The sequence below is a fragment of the Ischnura elegans genome, chromosome 3 (assembly GCF_921293095.1).
Source record: "Ischnura elegans chromosome 3, ioIscEleg1.1, whole genome shotgun sequence".
Lineage (NCBI taxonomy): Eukaryota > Metazoa > Arthropoda > Insecta > Odonata > Coenagrionidae > Ischnura > Ischnura elegans.
Genome location: NC_060248.1, coordinates 30,140,759 through 30,163,765, shown reverse-complemented (window position 1 = coordinate 30,163,765; position 23,007 = coordinate 30,140,759). Strand labels below are relative to the sequence as shown.

Below are 23,007 nucleotides of genomic sequence, written 5' to 3'. Positions count from 1 at the left end.
CTGAAAAAATGAACAAGGAAAATATGAAATTCGCTACATGTTGACAGCCAAAGAGTACAAAGAAGTTAAAAACAAAAATCTAGATAGAAAAATTAGTTCTTATTAGGTATTAGGTTCATTCTTTGTTTTGTATTTCGCAGAGAATCTAGGATCGCTGTTGATTCATGAAGCTGTGTTGTGTAAGATATCCCCGGGAATGTTTTGCTGTTGATAATAGTGCACATTAGAGCTGAGATTTTCAGGAGCACTTAGGCTCTTCTACTACCTAGGAATTTGCTTTGTCTCGCTCGTAAGCACTATGTCATCGGCCTTTAGCAGTAGTGAAACAGATGCCCTGCAACGAAATGTGAAATCTGACGGCTGTTTTTCAACTCCTCTTGAGCAAATTAATGTTGTTTATGAGATTGATAAATGCATCTCGTGGATAAAGCGTAAAAATGTTGACAAGGCAAGACTTTGTGATTTTTTGCCGTATAGGGTTAACTTTAATTGTTTCTATTGAATTATTTTTATTGGGCCTAAATAATATTTTTCAGGTTGCACTTCAATTTCCCGATGAAATGCTGGGTGATTCGGCAAATGTTGCCCGCCTAATTGAAAGTTTACTTGGTAGAAAAGTATATATACTGGGTGATACTACATACGGCAGGTAAGAGATAACCTTTTTTGATTTTATGTCCCACAGCAGAGGAATATCCTATAAATACGATGAGCATAGTCTCGAAGGGATATTGGAATACCCCAAGAATATTCTCTTTGTTCTGAAAATATTCCTGGACTATATTATTCACCTGCCACTAAAGTATATCTCAGCAATTTCCCCAAATAATGTTCCTGGGATATCCCAGTGGAATCCTGAGGATATTATGTGAACATTGAGATCATTCAGGGAGCATACGAAAATCCGTTACTTTTGTCCGTCTGTTTTTGGGGATACTTTTGGCATTGGGAATGCTAAAATGAAATTCGCAATAGGATTTTTTGGCATAATCTAAAAAAAAAGTTCGTTTTAATATTCTGTCACTGTTTAATGCCATTCCCAACTTTTCATGATCATTTTTGATATATGAGTAGACCACAGCATCAGAGAAGATTCAAGTTATATTCCATAATGGTTTGCAATGTCTTTGAGGCCAGATAGGGATCTAAATGGATTATTTGTAGAACATCCCTTGCTGTGTGGGGAGTAATTCATTTTAAAATGCTTTATAGAATTGGTAATCATCATTTTCCCCCTTTATGTTCAAAATGTTCTTATTGTAATTATTCCCGATATCATGACTTACTGCATTGATGTGTTGCTAGTGCCTGGAGAGTATTTATTATTTCCGAGATGTACTAGAAAGTTTGTGTGGCTGGAATGAAGTATTACCAGGACAATGCTAATTGCAATTAATGCTAAGTAGACAATAGATAAGTAAGTGGATGGTCAATATTAAGATAAAAACCAAATTATCATTTCAACCAATAATTATAATTTTGAGTGTCATTAATTTAGTTACCTCTTGCAGTTAGAATGTTGCATCACATGGACCTCAGACATGTTGATAAGGAAAGAAAATTATGATGCGGCTGAGCATAAGTGAATGGCTTTTGCCTGAGGTGGTTGCTTTGTAACAGCGAAGCAGTACTTACCACATTGACCAGAAAACCATAGTCCACCACTTCATGTATAAATATTGCTTAACTGTTTATCATTGCAACTTTCTATAGGAAATATTCGCACATGAGAGCCTTAGCATAGCTTCAAGAAAAGATATATGCAATGTTATAGTCAGTGGTGTAATGAAGCATCCCCTAATTATTGTGGTGGATAAAGGGATTTCAATACTAACATATTAAGGACCAGATATTTTTTTCGAACTTACTTCAGTTACTGCGTATTTTTCAAGGCAGGCTGTTTTTTTAATGCAAATTTAATTTGGTTTACATCTGAATAACTTTTTACAATATCTCTTTCAAATTTTTAGTGTTTAAAGATAAAACCTAATTTCATAATATGAATAAATAATTTTTACAAGCATTGTCTTTAAATGTATCATTGCATGTGGCATATGAAGGTAGTGTGTAGAAAACACGAGTTATCTCGTGATCTATCCGTAACAGATGGCTTGCGAAACACGAGTATGCTCATGATCCGTCCGCAATGAGTTAAAAGTGGGCTAAGACAAAGATATTGTGACTTTTATGATTGCACTGGGATGTCTAGACAATTGAGGTTCTTAAGAGTTTTGAAATGATCGTGTGATCCTGTGCATGTAATGGTAAATGCCAGCCCCAGTCGTGGCAGGGTAAAGTCCTCTAATGTTTATCTTGGGCTCATGGAATTTAATCCATCCTGACAGAGTTTTTCAGCCTAGCATGGCTTAAAGCTCTGTGGATTCAGTTCCAGAAAATCCTTATGATCGGCACCTTTGAGAGTCAAAGAGCATACAGGCCATCAAAGTCATTAGAGAGGCAGTTCAATCTTGTGGGCTTGACTGTCTGTGTGAGGTGATACCATCTTGCATTAGCCCACCCGTGTGTTTGCCGTGCGTGGCGACCCGTGTCGTAGGAACGGGGATCCAGGTGGCTGAGGGGACCTCCTCTGTAGGATGGGAGTATCCCCAACACTCGACTTTGGCCCCTGACTCTCCGAGACAGGTGGCTGGTAACTAGCCCACTCTCAGTCAATCGGCTCCTGGCAGCTCCTTTCAAGCACACGCCAGGATGTTAGTGCAGATGGTTAGTGCTGGAGATATGGGGGTCTTCGTTGGGTGGCGTGTGGGTTAGGAGGGCCCCTGAAACTGAGGTTCTAACCCGAAAGAGACTCTCTAATTGATAGTCCTATATCCCTTGGATAGCCCTGACGACCACACTGGCTTGCTGGTGGCATCGCAAATGTGTGGCGTCGTGGGGAGCTCAAGGGATGAATTCTATACATTTAGATGGCAGAAGAAAATCTTCCTCCGACAAAAAGATCCCATCCAGACGACGGGTGAATAAAAGTGTACAGAACTAGTCAGTGCTACCTTGTAATGAGATGCCAAAAGGAAGGGGAGAACCTGAAAAAGGTGTCCCCCTTCCTTATTCATAAATTCTTATTGGGTTTGGCTCCTGGGGAGCTCAAATCAGCCAAAAAGCTTAGGACGGCACACTGCTTACTGAAACGGAAAATAAGGCCCAAAGAGAGAAACTTTTAAAAATAAATAAGCTTCATGACATTCCTGTCAGGGTCAAGGTGCATTCCACCCTAAACAACTGTCAGGGAATGGTAAGTTATTATCATCTACTTTACGTTGGGATCAACGAGATCAAATGTGAGATGGCCTCTCAAGGAGTCTCTGATGCTCGTCGACTCACTACAAGGCATAATGGAGAGAGAATAGGCAAGACATCTGTCATACTCACATTTGTGCGCGACACACTCTCTGACATGGTTCATAGGCTATGAATCGGTCCCAGTGCGACCATCGTACCAGCACCCCTAAGATGCTTCCAGTACCAGCAATTCGGTGACATGGCCACACGGTGCCAAGGCAAGGCCACCTGCCCACGCTGTGGCATGAGGGTGAGTGCAATGGTGACCAGCCTTGCATCTATAGTGAGATTGCCGCGTGTACTTTAGCAAATGCCTGAAGATAATGGAAATCAAGACGGTAGATAAAACACTGTACTTTGAGGCGAGGAAAAAGTACAGAGCTCTAGTAGCTCCTTAATCCTTCGCCCAAATCGCTTCCGCTCCTATCGCTAAGGTCACCATCTCGACCCAGATGGAAGGAAATGTAAATATGTAAGATACGAAAGCTGAAGAGCAGAAATCGGCCATGCCAGCTAAAGCCACAGATGCGGCAAACAAGGATAAAATTGTGGGAGCGAAGTCTCCAAATATGAACCGTAACAAAATCAACGCCGTGGCCACGCAAACCAAGCGTGGGAATTCTCAGTCCCCCGGTTTATCTGGAAAGGCTCTATAGAGCGAAACAGATCAAACGGAGGTAGAATACCTATCCGACGCAGATATCCTCAAAATTGAGAGCAGAGGGGAGAAGAGTCCCATCAAGCGCCCTTTGCGACTCAACTGCTCATTTTAGTTTTAATCCTCTTTTAAATTTCTAATCATGGCTTCATCCTAAATCGTGCAGTGGAACTGTATCGGTTTTTGTAAGCATAAGGAGGAGCTGGATATTTTAATCTGAGATTTTTACCTGTCCTGTATGTCTCCAGGAAATGCGCTTTAAAGACACTGACAAGAGATTTTTAAAACATTTAAACGTTTTTAGATTGGATTATACCAGTGGTCAACGAGCCCTTGGTGGAGTGATGGTTTGTGTTCGGGAGGCACTTTACACCTCCCGAGTAATGCTTAACACACCGTTTCAAGCAGTGGCGGTGACAGTGCATACCCCCAAGGCTATTATGGTGGGCAACGTTTATCTGCTGGAGAGTACACCGGTCACCCATTTAACCTAGAATCCCTTGTTCACTAGCTGCCTCAGCCATCCATGTTATGACAAACTTTTTAAACCCCGTTTTTATGAATGTTTTTAACCAAAGGACTAGATCAACTAAACCAATAAGTCAGTTTTAACAACTTTATTCTTGGGTGCGATATCAGGCTGCCTAAATTGAATCCTGTTTCGTACTCGGTACACCCCCTTGGATGACTCCCACTCCGGTAGTTTATATGTTTTTACGATCTTGATCAAATTCATCCACTACTACCTCGGAGTATCAGCGTCTGTTTGCAATGTTTCGATGGAATCACCCCACCTTACCCCCGTTTACACAGACGGTTCAAAGAATATCTCTGCTTGTGCATGTGTAGCGTTCTCCCCTCTCCATGGGGACATCAGGGCGAGGTTACATCTGATGTGTGGTGTTTTCAAAGTGGAGCTTTATGCTATAAAAACAACTCTAGAAGTCCTAAGTGACGACTGTGGCTCCTTCGTCATATGCACTGACTCCCTGAGCTCGCTACTATTCATTTCTGGTTTCTGACCCGTGCGCCCGTTCTTACAGGACATACACTGTCTGCTGCTGACCCTTATGAGAAAGGGAGTTAGTATTTGTTTTCTGTGGGTCCCGAGACATGAGGGTATAGCTGGGAATGAGAAGGCAGATGCTTTGGCCAAAGAATTAATCTAGTGGGAGACCTAGAATCACTTCTAGGAGACCATCCTACCAATTTAAATAATACCTTTCGGTTCCTCAAGGAAATAAGTATTTTATTTCCGTTGAAGTATTGAAATTAAAAAATACTGTAGTGGTGCGAAAGGACCAAGCCATTGAGGCACCATAAATCTCAATACTACCACTACTTGAAAATCCTGGAGTACTCCATTAACTTCACTGGGGATATGGCACCTTGCTCTTCGGACCTCTTGGATGTGGCTGCACATATTTTTAAAATTAGTGGTGGTATATCTTATAATCTTAAAATTTGCATAGTACCTACAGATGATTTCCCTGCACTTTTACCTGGTTACAGATGGGTGTGGTTGTTAGAGTTTTGACTATCCACTCTATGGCCCCTGGTTCAAATCCTGGTGGTGGGGAAGGCTATGTTAGATACTGTTCGATCCCTCCTTTAGTGCACATGGCACTCAATCATTTCAGTAACTGATACAAAATAAAACTTTTCTTGGAGCCAGAAAAGAGGTGGTATTACTGAAAATGAAATTGGAGGTGAATTGGTGAAGGATAACCCCAACTGACCCTGAACCGTTTGTGTCAATTGCACCTTCAACAGGGATTGCCGAGATCAGAATGTGGGGACTTGCCCGATTCTCAAGGACCTGGTATCAAACACCAAGCTAATAACAGACTGAACAACCTTTTTTTAGAAGCTTCGCCCACGACTTAAAAGGAGACTTCTACTTTGTCAACTACTAATTGTAAGTCAGCTTTGAACGTTAGTGGGCCTATTCACTGGTCACTACCATGTAATGAGACATCTGCACCTCCTAGGCATTTCGAGATCGTTCGTTTATAAATGGTGTAAATATGAGGATGAAACAGGGACCCATCTGCTGTTTGAATGTTCAGTAATTGTGATGACTCATTATAGGCTCCTGGGCTCATCTTTCATGGAATCTAAGGATGTTACTGATGCACACATTGGGGACCTGCTGGACCTTATCAAGGTCATTGGTCTCTAAAGGTGATCATTAATTGGTTGCGAGCACTATGGACTCTTAGGTCTGAGTGTCCTGGTAGTGCTGCTATCCCACCTAAATCCCTAATCTAGGAAAGAGCCTTTGAGATAAGAAAGAGTTTTGTTGTAAGAGCTTAAAGAAAATGCTTTTGAAGAGTCTGATTTGAAGTGTAACGCGTTGTGGATACATGGATGCTGCAAAATGAGAATGAGAGAAAACTGGAGGCCTTCTAGATATAGATATACATACATAGAGGAGAATGGGGAAAATGAAGTGGACCTAGAGGATTAGGAACAACAACATGCTAAAAATGTTGGGTGGGAAGACAAATGTTGAGTGAGATACTGAGGTTGCAAAGGCATTGGATGGAGCGTGTATTCAGCAGGGATGGTATATTAAAAAACACATTAGATGGTAGACCGTTTGATAAGTGGGAAGGGGTCAAAGGGAATAGGATTTATTGAAGTACAGGGATTAATCTTTAATTTGGATTGAAAAGGGAAGTCCAATGTGTGAGAGGAGACAGGGCGGGGGAATCCATATAATGCTCCATGCAAACCTAGCGTAGCCAGTGGAATACTTTCATTGTATTTGTATATATTTTTCTTTGGTATTTTAATAACTTATATATATATATTTAATATATGTATCTATAATCAATAATAACATATATACATATAATTATAACATATCTATTGTTCATGGTGATACAAAACCCAGTACTATTCAGCAAACTTTTATTTAGCTGTCAAGGTCAAGCTGACATATCTATTGATTATTTTCAGTTGTTGTGTGGATGAAATTGCAGCTGAGCATGCTGGCTGTGATGCAGTGATTCACTTTGGCCGTTCCTGTCTCAGCCCCACTAAAAAGTTACCTGTCCTACATGTCTTCACTCCATTACTCAGCGATTTTGGTGTGACTTTCATAAAGCTGCTTGACCGTGAGGATGGTGGAGGTCTTTTGGAAGCTTTCGAAGCAGCATTTGATGATCCATCATCAACTCTTCTCTTAGCTTATGATATATCTGTGGCATCGTTAGTGAGTAAGTCTAATTTTATATTTTTATGATTGTATCCAGCCAAGGTAGTGTTACTAGAGATTTCTTCAATTTTCACAAGTACAGTTTAGTAGAGGCACTAGCCAGTCCCTTGGTCTTTCCCATCATCTACCTTCAATGTCTTTTTTCCACTCAACCCTATCCAGCCCTACCTATTGAATAATATCAGGACCTATGACTGAATCTCTTAAGCTCTCTAGAATTATCAAAAAAGATCTTGCAAATGACTTTTTGTTAATCTCTCTGTGCAAACACCATATGTCCCTGCATACATAGTCGAAACATTATTAATTGTAACCATAAATAACTAGCTAATTAATTGTAACTACTATAATTAATTTTCTTGTGGCTAAGCGTAAAGCCATTGATTGTATGAATCAGGTAGTGAATGGTTGGTTAACCTCTAAATATTGACGTTTGCTGTGATAAAAGGAGTTAGCTTGTCAAATAAGCTGTCATAGAAAAATGTGACGGCGTTAAGAGGGGGTTTTGGTCTATTTATTGACCCACCACTGAAGACAGTGCTATTTTTCTTTCGGGATTTCATAGCAGTTAACAATCAAACGTATATGATCCATGCCCTCATGCCCATGATCATCATCCATGCCCTGGATAGGGGCAACCTACCCAGGTGAGACTTGAACCTGCGATTGTGGTTTGGCAGGCGAGGACTTTACCTTGCCACCATCGACTTGGGTAAGGTAGCCCATTTGAATAAAACTGAAACCTGTGAAGAAACTATAAATTGGCTCAGAAGGCTGCCAATAATTTTGCTTCTCAACACCCAGAGGAATGGGCAGCAGCTCTTCTTCGTGTGAGTGAAGGTGGATACTAGGGATGGTCAGATAGGATACCTTGGATCCAAATATCTGCGGATATTGTCCTTCATTGGGTACATTGGATCCTAAGTCACGGAAGACTTCGAATCTGGATCCAAAATTTTAAATCATAGCTTCAGTGAATGCAATAAGAGTGGAAAGAGTTCCTATTCTCTCTTCAAATGCTCTGTTGCACTGTGATGCTTGTCATTCTCATGAACCATTTTGTTTAAAAGATCTCGCAGGGGTTATGTAGCAGAATTTCAGGAAAATAAAAAAGGCGAAATATGACTGGCACATAGTGTGACTCTTCTCAAGAGATTGAACTATCATTGGGAGAATCTCAGTGTCGTAGAATTATAGCCGTGTCAAAAGTAGCTATGTACGTTGCAGACTTCAGAAAACCACCTTCGGCCCTCTATCAGTCTGTGCCTCTGATTTTTTTTTCTTTTCCGAGATCACGCAGACCATATATCATTGTCTTCAAAGGAAAATATCAAGTTACACGAGAACAATCAAAACGTGTTTCATCCCTATCCTGTCTCAACAACTGACCTTTTTTTGGCCTACCTACTTCAATTTTCCATTTCTGGAGGATAAATGCTCAGAGAGTGACTTTCTGGGCTTCAAGATGTCTTGATAGCTTTTGAAATTGGATGACATGCATGAGATTTTTAAAAAATGAGACAAAACACGATGCATTTCTGACAATATTTTAGTTTTTCTGCTCTAATTGATTGCCACTAAGTTTTCTAGTTACAACTAGACTGCTAATATTCAACATTGTCCAAACAGCACAATTTTCAAATAAACAAGCATAGCATTAGCCCTTTCAAACAATTAGAGATGGACTGGAAATGCGAACTGCCTATGTCATGATCACATAGCTCTCCCGGCTTCGCTTTGAAGGCTATGACGCAACGTCACAAAATCTGACATGTTCGTCCTTAACTCCCTCATTCGTGGTCTCGTTGCTTGGAGGATGGAGGGATTGCTCTCCTTCCCCTCCACCTCTCCTTTAAGTGCTTCTGCTACTCACCCCTTCGTCACGAGATCGTAGTGGTCTCGTTCTGTTCCCGCACCTCATTGCAGGTGAAGTCAATGTTGTTCTAAACATTGTCACTAATGCCACAGATTGCGCAGTGTCACTTTAATTTAATGATATATTCTTAAAAAATTTCATTGCAAGGAAACATTTTTATCGAGAAAAGGAGAGGTATGCCATGTGCATGAACTGTTGCTTGAAGCTATCGCGAGGAAGTGCAAAATCCACCTCACCACGACCGAAGCATTTGCAGGTGAAAAACAAGTCAGCATGCGACGAAAAAGTGACAAAATTCAGGGGAAACCTGTGTGAGGAAAATTTGAATACTGTCAAATAACTTGATGTTAAGCTTTAAAAATTATTTTTAATCAGTTCAATATTAAATTAGTATGCGAATCTAAATAGCATTCCTTTGATTGCATGTACCTAGAAAGAACTTGAATAATTACTTGGTTTTGTAGCAGGCAATTAAAAATGCATTTGGATTCGAAAATATCCAAAGATTGAACACCTGAAATCAAGTATCCGATCCGGATCCGAAAAAAAATCCTGGAACCATCCATCTCTAGTGGATGCCACAGTGGTTTGTTCAGTGATACTCATACGACTGACTGCAGGTGTGGTAATGTTTGTATGTGAAAAGCTTTCTGCGGTATAATGAAAGGATAGTTATGATTAAGTGTGAGAATAAACCTGTAGATAACCTTGGTGGCACAGGTTTTCATCCCAATGACAGGCTGTGAAGGTGAAGAGTTAGATGGTGTTACAAGGATATAGCAGAAGTAATCAAACAGGTAAGGGAATCAAATTATTTTAGGAGATTGGAATGCTGTCATCAGAGATCAAGACAGAAGAATAGTTGGAGAATATGGATCAGGCAATTGAAATGGAAGGCGAGGAATATTACTAGAATTCTGCATGGAATACAATCTTGTGGTTGCAAAACCCTTATTTAAAAATTATAACTGAAGAAGATACACATGAAAAATACCAGGACATAGAGAACATTTAAGATATGTGTACTATACCTTTACAGATTTAAACAGATGAAACAGATTTAAAAACCAGTTGGAAGACTGCAGAAGCCACCCAAGGGTAGATACTGACAGCATTCATAATGTAGTGATGATGAAGTGTCACCTTAAATTCAGGAAGAGTACTGTGATGAATGTATGGCTGGTAGAAAAATTGATGGAGGCTCTACAACAGCTAGCATTTCAAGAAGCTGTAGAGAGTAAAATAGTAGACAATGTTTCCTATAAATTGGTTGAATATTGCTGGAAAGACATGAAAAGTGGACTACAGGGGGTGGCAAAAGAATTTCTTAGGAGAAGAAAAGCTGTAGATGTGGAAAAAATCCATGGATCACGGATGAAGTCTGAGAACTTATTGACGAAATAAGGAAGTGCCAGAATACAAAAACCAAAAAAGGATAACTTGACTACCAGAAAAAAAGGAATGAAGTAAGTATCAAAGCAAGGAAAGCTAGTGAAATGTGGATGCAAAGATGTGCCAAATACATAAATTCTCCTGTGGAAAAGAAGAAACTGGCTGTAGGATAGTAAGAGACCACTTCAAGGAGCAGAAGGCCAGATGTAATGCCATTAAGAGCAATAATGTTGATCTTCTGATTAAAAATGATGACCGATATGGAGTGAGTTCCTGGAAGATTTGCATTGCTAATATTGGAAGGGGAAAATGAAGTTGGAAAGGATGATTAGGGAGCTTTGAACTTAAGATCTGAAGTTGGCCTGGCAATAAAGGACGTACCGATGAATAAAGCGTATGAAATTGATGATATTCTTGCTGGGCTTATTAAAAAAACTGGTGAAAAGAGATTAGCCCAGCTCTACAAAATCGACTACGACATTTAGGTTACATAACAATCTATCGGGGAAAATGCAAAATGCCTTAGATTTTCATGCCTTGTCAGGGAAAATCCTCACAAAATTTCTTTCGACTTAGGGAAGATAAGATAAATTAGTAAAAATAACTGTAAAATATTTGAAAATTATCATTACAATTAAAATTGTAGGAGATGAGATGGAATAGGATTTTGCATGGATAGAATAGATTATTTGAGGAATATTGATGTTGCTTCTATTATTATTATTATTGGTAATCTACCCATTCTGTTAGGTTGACTTGGAAAATAATCATACAAGCTGGAAAATAATCACACAATACCTATTCCTACTGTTAATTTCCTTCTTCAGTTTAGCCTATTAATCTAAATTTCTGCCATAAAACTCTCTCTTCCTTTCCCTCCTCACATAGTTCCACTTTACCTAAGCTCTTTCGCTCCTCAATATGTAATATCTCTCCTTCCTCTTATAACTTAATCTGTTTTATAACTCACAAGAATATTCCCAGCCTCATAGGCATAGCAAAGAATGCAAAAAATGAGTGTAATAAAGTTATATCAAGGAAAGTTAATAAGTGATATTAATTTTCAATCGAAAACATCGTGATGTGGTTTATTGCACAGGGATAATCATTCATCTTTGTAAAGAAAAGTTCCTTTATCTTTCCAGAGAAAATTGTGCAGATCCTTTCACCAAAGTTTACATCTTTAATCATCAGCCAGCTGTGTGTGGATACCGGTTTGGAGAAGGAGTTTGAAAAGTGTGGTCCTTTCTGCCAATTGAGCAGCAAGAGAGGCCACTCTTGCACATGTTTGGGCCGCTCTTTCTGCCTCCCGGTGGCATATGAGAATGACGATCCCCGCATCATCCCAACTCTAGTCTTTTTTGGGGAAGACAACATAACTTTGGACAACCTTACGCTTACTCTAAGGGGCCATCCCTGCTTTCGATGCTTTGTCAAAGATGATGGAGGTAATGTCCAATTCACATGCAAAGCATGTTATAAATAAGTTATGGATGGATCACATTTGTGCACTGTTTGGCCTAATATACTTGTGGTTTCTTGGAAGCCTATATGTGCTTCTTATTTGCATTTACTCTTATGCAGCATTTCCTATCATTCATAGGCGTGGTATTCTGCTTCTTGGGTGAAATATTTCTCTAGATGTTTGTCTCACCAGACCTAATCACATGATACTGCTATAATTAGATGAAAAAAACCAAATGTGTTTTAGTGTGTTTCAATGTTAGGAAGTAAATGTAATGTGATGTAGAAAAAATACATTTCTGGAATGGATACAACCGAGGAATTCTGGAAATGCTGTCATTGAGCCGTTTTTGGTTAAATTTTGACTCATATTGCTGCATTGAGGCCTAATGCGAGTATTCAGTGAAAACTTGTGGTTGAATTTTGATTTTTTTTAAATATTGAATATATTAATGCTGCCCATTTAATTTTGTTTGCAAATTGATAGAATTTATTTCTGTGTTTCATATGCAATTTAAAAACTGAAAGGGGTAAAGTGATCAGTATTATTTTAGCATTATTGATGCATTTATTTTTATAACTACAATCTTTTGCTATACACGTTCCTTTAGAGAGGATAGACACACATGAAATGCAGAATTCTGTATTTGGAATGAGATGCCAAATCAAACTAAACCTGTGTGATGACTTAGAAACTATGCAGCCATCATAGAATATTGACATGAGAAATGATGGGAGACTGAGGATAAATTTTTAGTAATTAGTGTGAAAGCTAATATTTTATTTTTGAAAAAAAAACTTTAAGAGTTATTTAGATGAGATGTTTTTAATGTCATCACTATCAACGAAAAACATTTTTATTGCTATACATTTGATTGTTAATGTAAATCATTGAAACAATAAGTGTTTGTGACTTCTATGAGATTTTTAACAAAGGCAAATCAAGGCATATAGATGTCCAGGAGGTGAGAATTGAATGGGATTAATTCTTTTGATTGTGGTGGAATAAAGTTTATAGAAGAATTAGTGATGAACATCGAAAAATTCAATGGAAAAATGTTTAAAACATTAATTTTTCAGCTGAAGTCTAGGTGAAAGAGTCTCAACTATGTTGAATACATTATTTAATTACTGTTTTATTTATATGATTCCGACAATTACTTGGTGAATGTAATGAGTGCTAAGGTTAAGCTATGAACAGTAGTAAAGTTGGAAAATCGAAACTCTAAATAAATGCATAGAAAATTTGCTGTGTGTAAATAATGAAGTACAGGAAGTGAGAAAAGTTGATGTAGTTATCCCAAAGCCAAAATCACAAGGAGTGTTTGTACATATCTTTTAGGAGCATGGATTTGGCAGGCCATTTTGTACTTGAATTATTTTTTTAACTTTCTACTTGTCATTTATTTGTTAGCCTTTTGGCAGTTTCTGTCAATTATGTATATAAACTATCATATGTGATGTGATTTTAAAGTTAGTGATAGAATAGTTGTTACTGTTGTGATATTTCTCTTTTAGAATTACATAATACATATTATAGGGAGGAATTTTACTGTTAAAACTGAAATTCATGATCTCACTTATTTAGATAGGCCTATTTAGTCACTAAAATAGTGTGATATGTTTAAATGTTCTTGTTATTGGATAAAATGAAGTCAATGATGACTGGAGCTACTGTTAGAGTTTTAGGCCTGAATGTTTTCATGCCTATTTGCCGTCCTTTTTCCACAGGCACTTCATTGTGCTCATCTCCCTGAGAAAAAAGCTTTAAGTGTCTTAAACAGGCCATTAATCCTTCCCTAATCCATACTTCGAAATGGTTCTAAGTGTGAATAAAATCCCTCCAATTTAATTTCCTCCAAAAGTATTATTGAATATTCATATGCTTCGCTAATTTTTATCTTAAACTCACCAATTTTATGCTCTTTCATTTCACGAAACTCCATGGTAAAGTGCATATTTCATTGGTGTCCAATGAAGTAAGTGATTCTCAATGTAGCTCTTCTTCAACCTAACTCTGCTTTGTATTTCATTGAAATGATGATTTATTGTGAAAATTTATCCCAGGGTTTTTTGCTGTCTTATTTTCCTTGTATTTTCATAACTAGGTACTTCTTATATGCTATACATTCCCTCAGCATTGCAGATCTCCATTTTTTGTGTAAGAAGATGGTGCAATATTTGTTACAAGGTGTTTATCAGTGATTTTGCAAAAATCTTAGCATTATAGTAGCTGTGAATACATATGCCATTGAATTAAGTATTTATTTGAAGATGCTATTTTATACATTTTATTGTTTTATATACTATATTTACACTTTTAATATTTTGTATACAACTGATAGTTGTTACAAGTAATTGGTAGTTGTCATTGAAAGATACTCAAGAATTCTCATGAAATTCTGTCCATGCAAGTGTGATTACTTTTGTAGTCGCTGTAATAAGTCATAATTTGTAGATCTCATTGTGTTATTAGTTTTTGGTAATACATATATGAACATTATGCGAGTATGTATTATTTCAAGTGTATTCTAATTTGATGAGCTTGGAATAAAGACTCTCTCTTTCAGTTGATGACATTTGTGACTTTCATTCCATCTCACTTGTCTTCCAACTTACTATGAATGACCTCATTCAGGAATATTTGCATTTAGATGTTATTCTATGGATTTATCTTTTCTGCTGATTTAGTTTTCCAAATTTTATTAATAGCATCAGCCATGTCGGAGTTCTCATGTTTATTCATTTGGTGTTATTTCAACATCGGCTAGACAAGCTATGAATTGTTTCACAATGTATAACTATTAGCGGCCAAATTAAAAGTCCCAATGGATTACAGATTTTAATTCTAATTTTCTCTTCAATGCCCTTTAAATTAGCATCCCTTTTGCAAACACTAGAAATGTGGAGCTTTTTTCCATTCTTACATGTGCACACTAGGTTGGTTAAATACCTACATCATATTAATGATTGATGTTGATTACAGCGAGTTAGCTTTTGTTTTATCTTCAACCTGTTACCAGTTAAATTGAATCATTTACTTACGTCTGCTCTCAAAACTGCTTAATAATGCAGGCAAATACTGAAGCAGGGGTAGCAAGTTTTAAATAGTTATTTATTTTTATTGCTGTTGGCCTCTAGTTTCCATTTCTGGGTTATTTGTTAATGCTGAAGGTCGTTCAATTGATAGAATGAACTGTTTAGGTAATGATGACATTTTGTCTGTGTCATCATTACTGCTTCCAAAGTCTCCAGTGAAGAATTCACCTTGTCTGGCTCAGGGTCAAGATTAACTACACATGGGTAATTTTGAAATTGCCTAAGGATATCTCATCACTCTGGAGGTGTGTTGTATATTTTCCACGATGAAGATTGATTTTTACGTACTGTGGCTGATTTATAATGATTCAGGAAGTGGAATATGGCGATGTAACTGACATTTGCATTTAGAAATGTCTCTACAGTTAACAGATAACTGTTGGAATTTGAAGGAGATAGTAATTGGTACTTATTATTAATATTGAAGATGTTTGTTTCCGAATTATAGCATCTAATATAACTAATAAAAGAGTCATATAACAGCTTTCACGGTCTTGTGAGTGCAGCACCAATTGAAACTATTTTTCTATGTGGTTTTTGGTGGCCTTTGACCTATAATTTTGCAAAACATTAGGGAATGTTGGCTAACAGTTGGGAAACAAGTATTTACTTGTACATACCAAAAACATTTTTGTTTTCTTTGTTAGTGCTCAAAAGACCATTGTAAGGAGTGCATTTGTTTGCAACTGTTTTTTCTCTCACGAACTATTCAAATACTTAGGTGAATGTCTGAATGATCGAATGGAAAATAGAAACCCCTTAATTCTATTCAAATGATTGCACTATGTTGGATTCAATGTTTTGATCAAAAAATGCATGCCATGTAAACCAGCTGTATGGCCTTTTCAGCCAGTTTCTAGAGAAAGCCTTAATGGTTACCAAGACATTATATACTTGTTGAGCATGAGTAATCTCCTGTTTGATTTTGTAACACTTCTAAAAAAAAGCCTGCTTATCATGCAATTGGTGCAATAATAGACCACTTCTGAGTTAGGTTGATAACAATAAGCAATTCAAAAAGTGCTGCTAATATCAGGTAAGTTGTTGGTTTGGGTATATTAAATATTAGTTACTTAGGTTGGATTATGATTGTGTCTCTGTTTAGGAACAGTGAATTCTACTCTTGGAAGAATGTATTGATACTTCAAAAGAAAGTGACAATTAAGTTTGGAATGCCATCTTTGTTGAAGCCTGACTTTAACACTCTATAATTTCCCCTTGATCCTTTGACTCTATGCATCGTTTAATAATTATGATAATTACATTAGTGGACGAAGAGACGGCTAAATAATGTAGGGGGGAATTTAAAAATGTTGCTAGTTGAATGCCTCCTGTTTTATTCTCAGTGAAGTGACTTATTTTGAATGTACAATACTCCCAAATACCCCTCACATGGTTTGTTGATGAAATTTTTTATTATTTTTATCTGTTGTATGATGTTAAGTATAACTAGATTTTGTTAATGTAATATCATAAAAATTTACAACCAAGTGAATGAAATATGTAGCTTTGGGGTGCAGTCCTCTGCAGAATGTGATTTGGAGAAAACTTAATTTCTCTTCTTTATAATGGAGAGGGCTTGCATAATTTTACCATAATATATTCCCAATCCTAGAGTTACCAAAACTAATCGATATCGAGTAAGCAGCAAGTACCATTATGGGAATGCATTTTTTGTGACTCTAAATTCTGCGATTTGGTTTATTCAATACAAAAGATTATATAGAAATTGTTATCAGTTGTCGCAAGACAGTTATTTTATGATACCCATTTTCATTTTCAGAAATCACTGTGCAACCAAGACAATGGGATGAACAGAACAGGTTTCTGCGCCGCCGACTATATTTGGTAGAGAAAGTTCGTGAAGCCAGTGTTGTTGGAGTAGTGATTGGGACGTTAGGAAGGGAAGGTTTTCTTGCTTCTGCTGATCGTGTTATGTCTATTATTCGTGCTCATGGACGAAAATGTTATCTTTTAGCTGTTGGTCGTCCAACACCACCCAAGTTGGCCAACTTTTTAGAGGTTTGTTTCTACCTGAGTGACTAGTTTGATTTATTCTCTTGGAATGATTGATATATTAAAATTGTAACCCAAATTTTATATAATATAGTTTTTTGCATGAATTAATCCAATTAATAGTTCTTTCTTATCGGTGATGGGTGCTATTTTCACAAGAATTACTTTATTTTATTGTGATTATTTTTATTTCCAGTTTCTTTGTCAATATTTTCTTGCCTCATCATAGATTTTAATTCACATTTGTCAAAGTTCGTTTTTGATTTTCCTTTTGTAAAAAATTAAATTTCACTGCTTTGTTATCTTTGGTCATCTTTTAATTCTCTATTTTATCATGAAAATGTGCCTGAATATGACATTGTTCTTTAGTTAACCATTCCTCCTATATCTTTCGCTTCCCTTTTAGGTAGATGTTTTTGTAGTCATTGCTTGCCCTGAATGTGCCCGTGAATTAGATATAAGAGGTGAATTTCATCGTCCTGTTGTGACACCGTATGAAGTTGAAGCTGCCTTCCATGTTTCCAGCAGTAATGAAGAAAGTAAAGTGAATACGAAGAGGTGGGACCAGTGGGGTGGTTTAGATTTCATTCCTGATTTTCGGGAGTTCCTTCCAGGCAAGTTACAACCTTTTTCTCTAAATGTTTTTAGCCTTTTAATTGCTTGTATTAAATATCAGCAATCCAAGAGTTATCAAACATGGCTTACAGTTTCTATTGTAACAAGCCAGTTGAAATCACACTTATCTGTCCATAATGATCTCAACCTACGCTCTTTTTACCTAACGTAGATGTCCCTTGTCTCTCCATATTCTAATGAATCATTGTTTCAAATATGTCAGAATACTGTTTTAAGTAAAATCTCTTGTCCAGATGCTGTACAGACTGCAGTGCCTTGTTAGTTTTTTCCTTGAAAAATAATTGTATGTTTAGAGAAAAATGAAATCTTGTACTCATGTGGTTTACTTTAAATACATGCATGTTCTTATTAGTAAATTTCTTTAATTTCAAATATAATACCTTGCCAGAAAAACTCGATTTATCTCATCTCATCCTTTAATTTTATCTGAAGTTTCTGTATATAAATATCCACAGTAAATTTACCTTTTCCCTGTGAAGATGATTTATAAACATTCTTAGCAGTCATGAATAAAAATATAAAATAAATATAACTAATAACTTCAGGCTTTACTTTGTGAAACCTCTCCATATTGGAAGTAAGGAAATAAAACTTTGTAAGGTTCAATGCTATAACAGTGAACCTTACAAAGTTTTATTTCCTTACTTCCAATAAAATAAATAAAAAATCTCACTTCTGTGGGAAGTTATTTCAACTCTCATTCTCACTGTCTAACTTCCTTTCGGTGTTTTCCCATAGAATGGCTAAAATACATTATTTAATTAGAAAATTTAGTTCCAAGGGAATTCTTCTCATGATTTTCTGAATATCATCTGCTGCTGAAGAGGGGTGGGAGATAGGAAGACAGGTGTTATCATCAGCTGATAGGGAAAGTTGTGGCGACAACAAATAACAGTCCTTAGAAGATGGAAAGGGAAAAATACCTCTGAAACTTATATAAATAGCATGTAATTTCACTGGCTTCGATGGATTAACTGTGAACTTCAAAGCCTCTTAATATGCGGGACTTTGAAGCTCACAATATGTCTGCATCAAGATGAAGTCACAAGAGACTTTTATTCACAGATTGTGATCTTTATTGGTAGATTTTGAATTCATTCTGATGCTCTTTCTCACAGAAGATTCCGTGTAGTCATTCCTAGTGCTTCTGGTGTTTTTCCTCTTATTCTACAGTGGAATCTCGGCATACTATTTTCAGCCTCTGCACTAAGTTTTTAACCAAAGCTACTTTTGTCCTAAGGTAATGTGGGAGGTGGCATTTTGTGTGAGTTGGCTTTCTGTAAACATAATGTCATAAAGACCTGTTGACTCCCGACTTGATCAGGGCATCCAGGAAATATAGAGACCCGTTGTCTTGTATGGCAATGATGAACTGTATAAAGGGATAGGTGGCTTTCAATTCATTAAGGAATCCCTGAAGTTTCTTCTCTCCATGGGTTCAGGCAGGCAGGTTGCAAAGATGTCATCAAAATAATGTAGCCAACAAGCTAGTCTGCTGGCATCCAATGTTTATTCTTATAGATGTTCTACTAACAAGTTGGCCACTATTAGTGATAGTGGAAAGGCAGCTGAAAGTCCATAATGTCTTATTATCGTATTATGTTGATTGAATCTTTAATGGGTGCTTGTGTGATTGAGAAGATATCATCGAAAGATACTGAAATGCCATTTTTGCTGTTGTTTTAGTCTGCCGATGAAGTCCTGCCAATTCTTCACACTAGATCATGTGCGCTCCACAATGGGCTGCAAGTGTGAGATCCGATGAAACTTACCATGTGGTGGAGATGTATACAAACTTTTTTAATTTTTTTAAATCCAAGGGAATGCTGGACCACTTGATTAACTCTCTAATTTCTTTCCGAGTCTTTGCTGTGGGGTCCTTTTCCTACTTTTGATAGGAAGGATCTGCAAGAATTTTCTCAGTCGTTAATGATATTTGTGGAGATTACCATGTTGTGTTTCCCTTGTCAGATGAATTGGCTTTGGGTGGGCTTTGGAGATGATGTGTGCAACCTTGTGACAAGTAGACTCAGCTTCCTGCCTTGGCTGTTTTTGCAGTGCATTTTCAACACGTATGACTAACTTCTTTTTGGTGACTTGTTTTGGAGTTACTTGGCCAAAATATTTTAATTTTAAACAATGAATGTCATCAGGGCACCCTGCATTGATGCTAGTTACATTGCCTCATCTTAAGCAGCATTCTCTGTCAGCCAGCATTGTAGCGTTTACTAAACTTATTATTGATTTTTTTCAAACTTACCCTAATGCTGGTTATACATACCATCATTTTGCCTATGCTGGTTATGCATACCAGGTTTTTGTTATTTTAACCAATAGTTTATCAGGGCTCCCACTCAACCGTGAAAACCTTAAAACCTTGAATAAGCCGGAAATTTTATCAACCTTGAAATAACCTGGAAAAAGCTATGAATTTCATCACAAAACCTTTAAAAAAATCTTTTCTTTTGATCTGTCAATTTTAGATTTATCTGTTTACGCATTTATCAGCACAAGTATATTCTAAGCTCAATTAGGGGTCCGTGTGCCATGATAACACGTTGACCTTAAGCCTGTACGAAAGCCATAAGACTGGTAACGAAAGTGTTCGTTAACCCTGGGGAAAATACAGAAACTTCTTAACTTCCCTAGCACCCTGGTCTCTCCATTTTCCCACTCGCAGCCTTTAGCTAGACCTGAATTTTGCCAACAATATGTGAATGTGACGTCAGGAGAGATGGCAATTTCATTGCTGCGTTTGCATTCACGGCGTCTGTCGCGTTTGTCAACTTTTTAGTTAACGTGCGGCCGATGATTGCACAATCAATATTTCTGCATAAGATGGTTTATCTACAAACTGTTAATTTGACGGCATATAGACCGTGAAAACCTGGAGAAAACCATGAATTTTATAATTTAGTTTGAGTGGAAACCCTGTTTACAGAGAAAAGGCAAATATCACCGGCCTCGGTGGCGGTGGGGTAAAGTCCTCGCCTGCCAATCCGAAGGTCGTGGGTTCGAATCCCACCTGGGTAGGCGATCCCTAACCAGGGCATGGATGTTTGTGCTGTGCTTTGTTAATGTTGAAGACCCGTTGTAAAGGCCACAATGTGCTGTTTACGGGGAATTTGGAAATAAATAAAAATAAATAAATAAAAATAAAATATACAGAGTTGGAATAACATCACTTCCTCCATAAGTCTGTAACTGGTAGTGTCTTTCAAAATCTCTATGTGCAGAATTAGTACATATTTGTAGTGTTTTTCTTTCATTGTGCTTATATAATAATCCTCTTAACTTCCAGGTGGCCTTGCGTACTCAGAGGAGAAAGACTGTAGCCAAAGTAATGAGCAAGAGCAGAATGTAACAGATGTTTCCTTACTCAGTGGCAAGATACGACAGATTTGTGTCTCTGCTGGCAATTCTGGAGCAGTTGGTAGTGATAGTGAAGATGGAGACTGTAAAGATTTGGCCATACGGAGTGAAATGGCAATAGATGTGGTTCATGTTGGTGGAGGTGGTGAATTTTTGACTGGCAGGTCATGGAAGGGCCTGGAATTAAACAAGGAAGAAAATCAATCTCCATCCTCTGTGCAACTCGGCAGGATTGGGACTGCTTCTGGGTACACAATAGAGAAGGAAGCTTTAGGAGGAACAAAAGATCAGAAATGAAACCCATTGGATATGAAAAAATGAGTGTACAAAATGGAATAAAATATTTGGAGTTGTATTTGTTAATTTATTGGCTTATGCAATTGGAATTGTAAAACAATTTTGGCTAATTGAATAGCTGCCAGCCGTAGAGATTATCCTATTTGATGAATTATATGGAAATCCATTGTTGCTTGCTGGTCATTGGAGTAGGAAAAAAATTGTTTGAGGCTCACGGGGGCTCCAGGATCAGGGCCATCCCCGTTGGATTATGGGAGAGTATTGAGTGCTTGGAGTGAATGAACAGTAGAAATTAGCCCCAGGACCTGACTTGGGATTTTTGAGCCTTGACAATCAACTGAAAGGAAACTGTGATGCAACATATTCAAGATATTGGGTCTACTGAGACAAATGAAACTAGGTAAGTTAGGACTTGGTATGTGATGCATAACTGTTATTCCTTGAGTCATTCAACTCGGTGATCCTGATAGCAAAGAAAGAAATGCTCATCCCAATTGCACTAAAAATACTTTGTTGGTGAGGGGGAAAGGGACAGTTTCACCACAGCCGCTAATCCCCAACCTCTCTAAAGGCCATTTGACAAGGGGCTTGTCATTACATAATCTGATAAAAGCTCAATCAAAATTGTGTCATGTAAAGCGGTGAATTGCTGGAACACATGTGTAGATAAGGGGTGGTCAAATAGCCCCTGCTCTAATTCCAAGCTCGCATTCTCGCAATTTCAACATGTTTTCAGTGCTAACCTGTGCAATGACATGCTCTGTGTTAAATGGCCTTAATACATGCAACTCGATTAGGATCATTTGTGAGAACTGAAAGGGCAGAACTAACATAAATCTGCTTTCATGATAATCTGGGACCCATTACAAGGCTGAAGGACCCTATTAATGATCAAAGATGTACCCAAAAGCACTTGGAAAACAACCATTCACGCACATAGACGAGTCCAAAATTTTTGGGAAAAATATTTCCAGAAAAGCATAGTCTTAATGTTGGTCAAATGGGGAGAACATTGAATAGGGGTATTTTTTCCACCTTCCCTCCCCCATTGATAATAAAGTCATCAGGCTGGGAAAAGGGTATTTATAATTTAGATCCTTTATAATGAAAGGGGAAAACAAAAGCAGTATAAATGAAAGGGTCAGTTTTAAAACTTTAAAAAGTAACAGGAGGAGGTAGAAGACTATGGCATTGATATAGTTTATAAGTAAAAGATGCCTGCCATTCCTAGGGTTGCTAAGGAGAGGGAGGGTGGAGTTAGGTGTTATTAAGGACCATCAGCCTCCTTCAACTTCTGCTCCATCTAGCTCATTCCATGCCTCTCTCACCTTTTCCTTTGCCTAGATGTTGAAGGGCATTGATAATGGTGGACAGCCTTATGGAATATTGTCCATGTCTACCACTTTCCTCGCCTTCAATAAGTAAAAATGTCAGATATGGAAATGAGTCATGAAGTATTTGGCCCATGATTGTTGGTCTAATTATGCTGGATATCAGTGGTGGCTGGTGGTGGAATGCATTGACGGACTAGGATCCAGAGCGCAGGTAGTGTAGGTGGAAGCTACACTACCTGCGAGTTACTACCAAATATGCACGTGTGCACTCGCGTCGTATTGAGTCTGCTCTCAGCACCCATTTGAACATGGCACACCCTCCGATTACCTCGTCCCGCCC

General features: G+C 37.7%; 1 protein-coding gene across 1 annotated transcript; it reads left to right on the top strand.

The window, feature by feature from the left end:
• Positions 1-44: 44 nt before the first annotated feature.
• On the top strand, positions 45-21,391 carry LOC124155612 (2-(3-amino-3-carboxypropyl)histidine synthase subunit 2). Its single transcript, XM_046529591.1, has 7 exons — positions 45-448; positions 537-649; positions 6,923-7,182; positions 11,595-11,897; positions 16,796-17,034; positions 17,435-17,642; positions 20,966-21,391. Exons 1-7 carry the CDS (start codon positions 299-301, stop codon positions 21,331-21,333), a joined length of 1,641 nt encoding a protein of 546 aa, XP_046385547.1. The 5' UTR covers positions 45-298; the 3' UTR covers positions 21,334-21,391.
• The last annotated feature ends 1,616 nt before the right edge of the window (positions 21,392-23,007 follow it).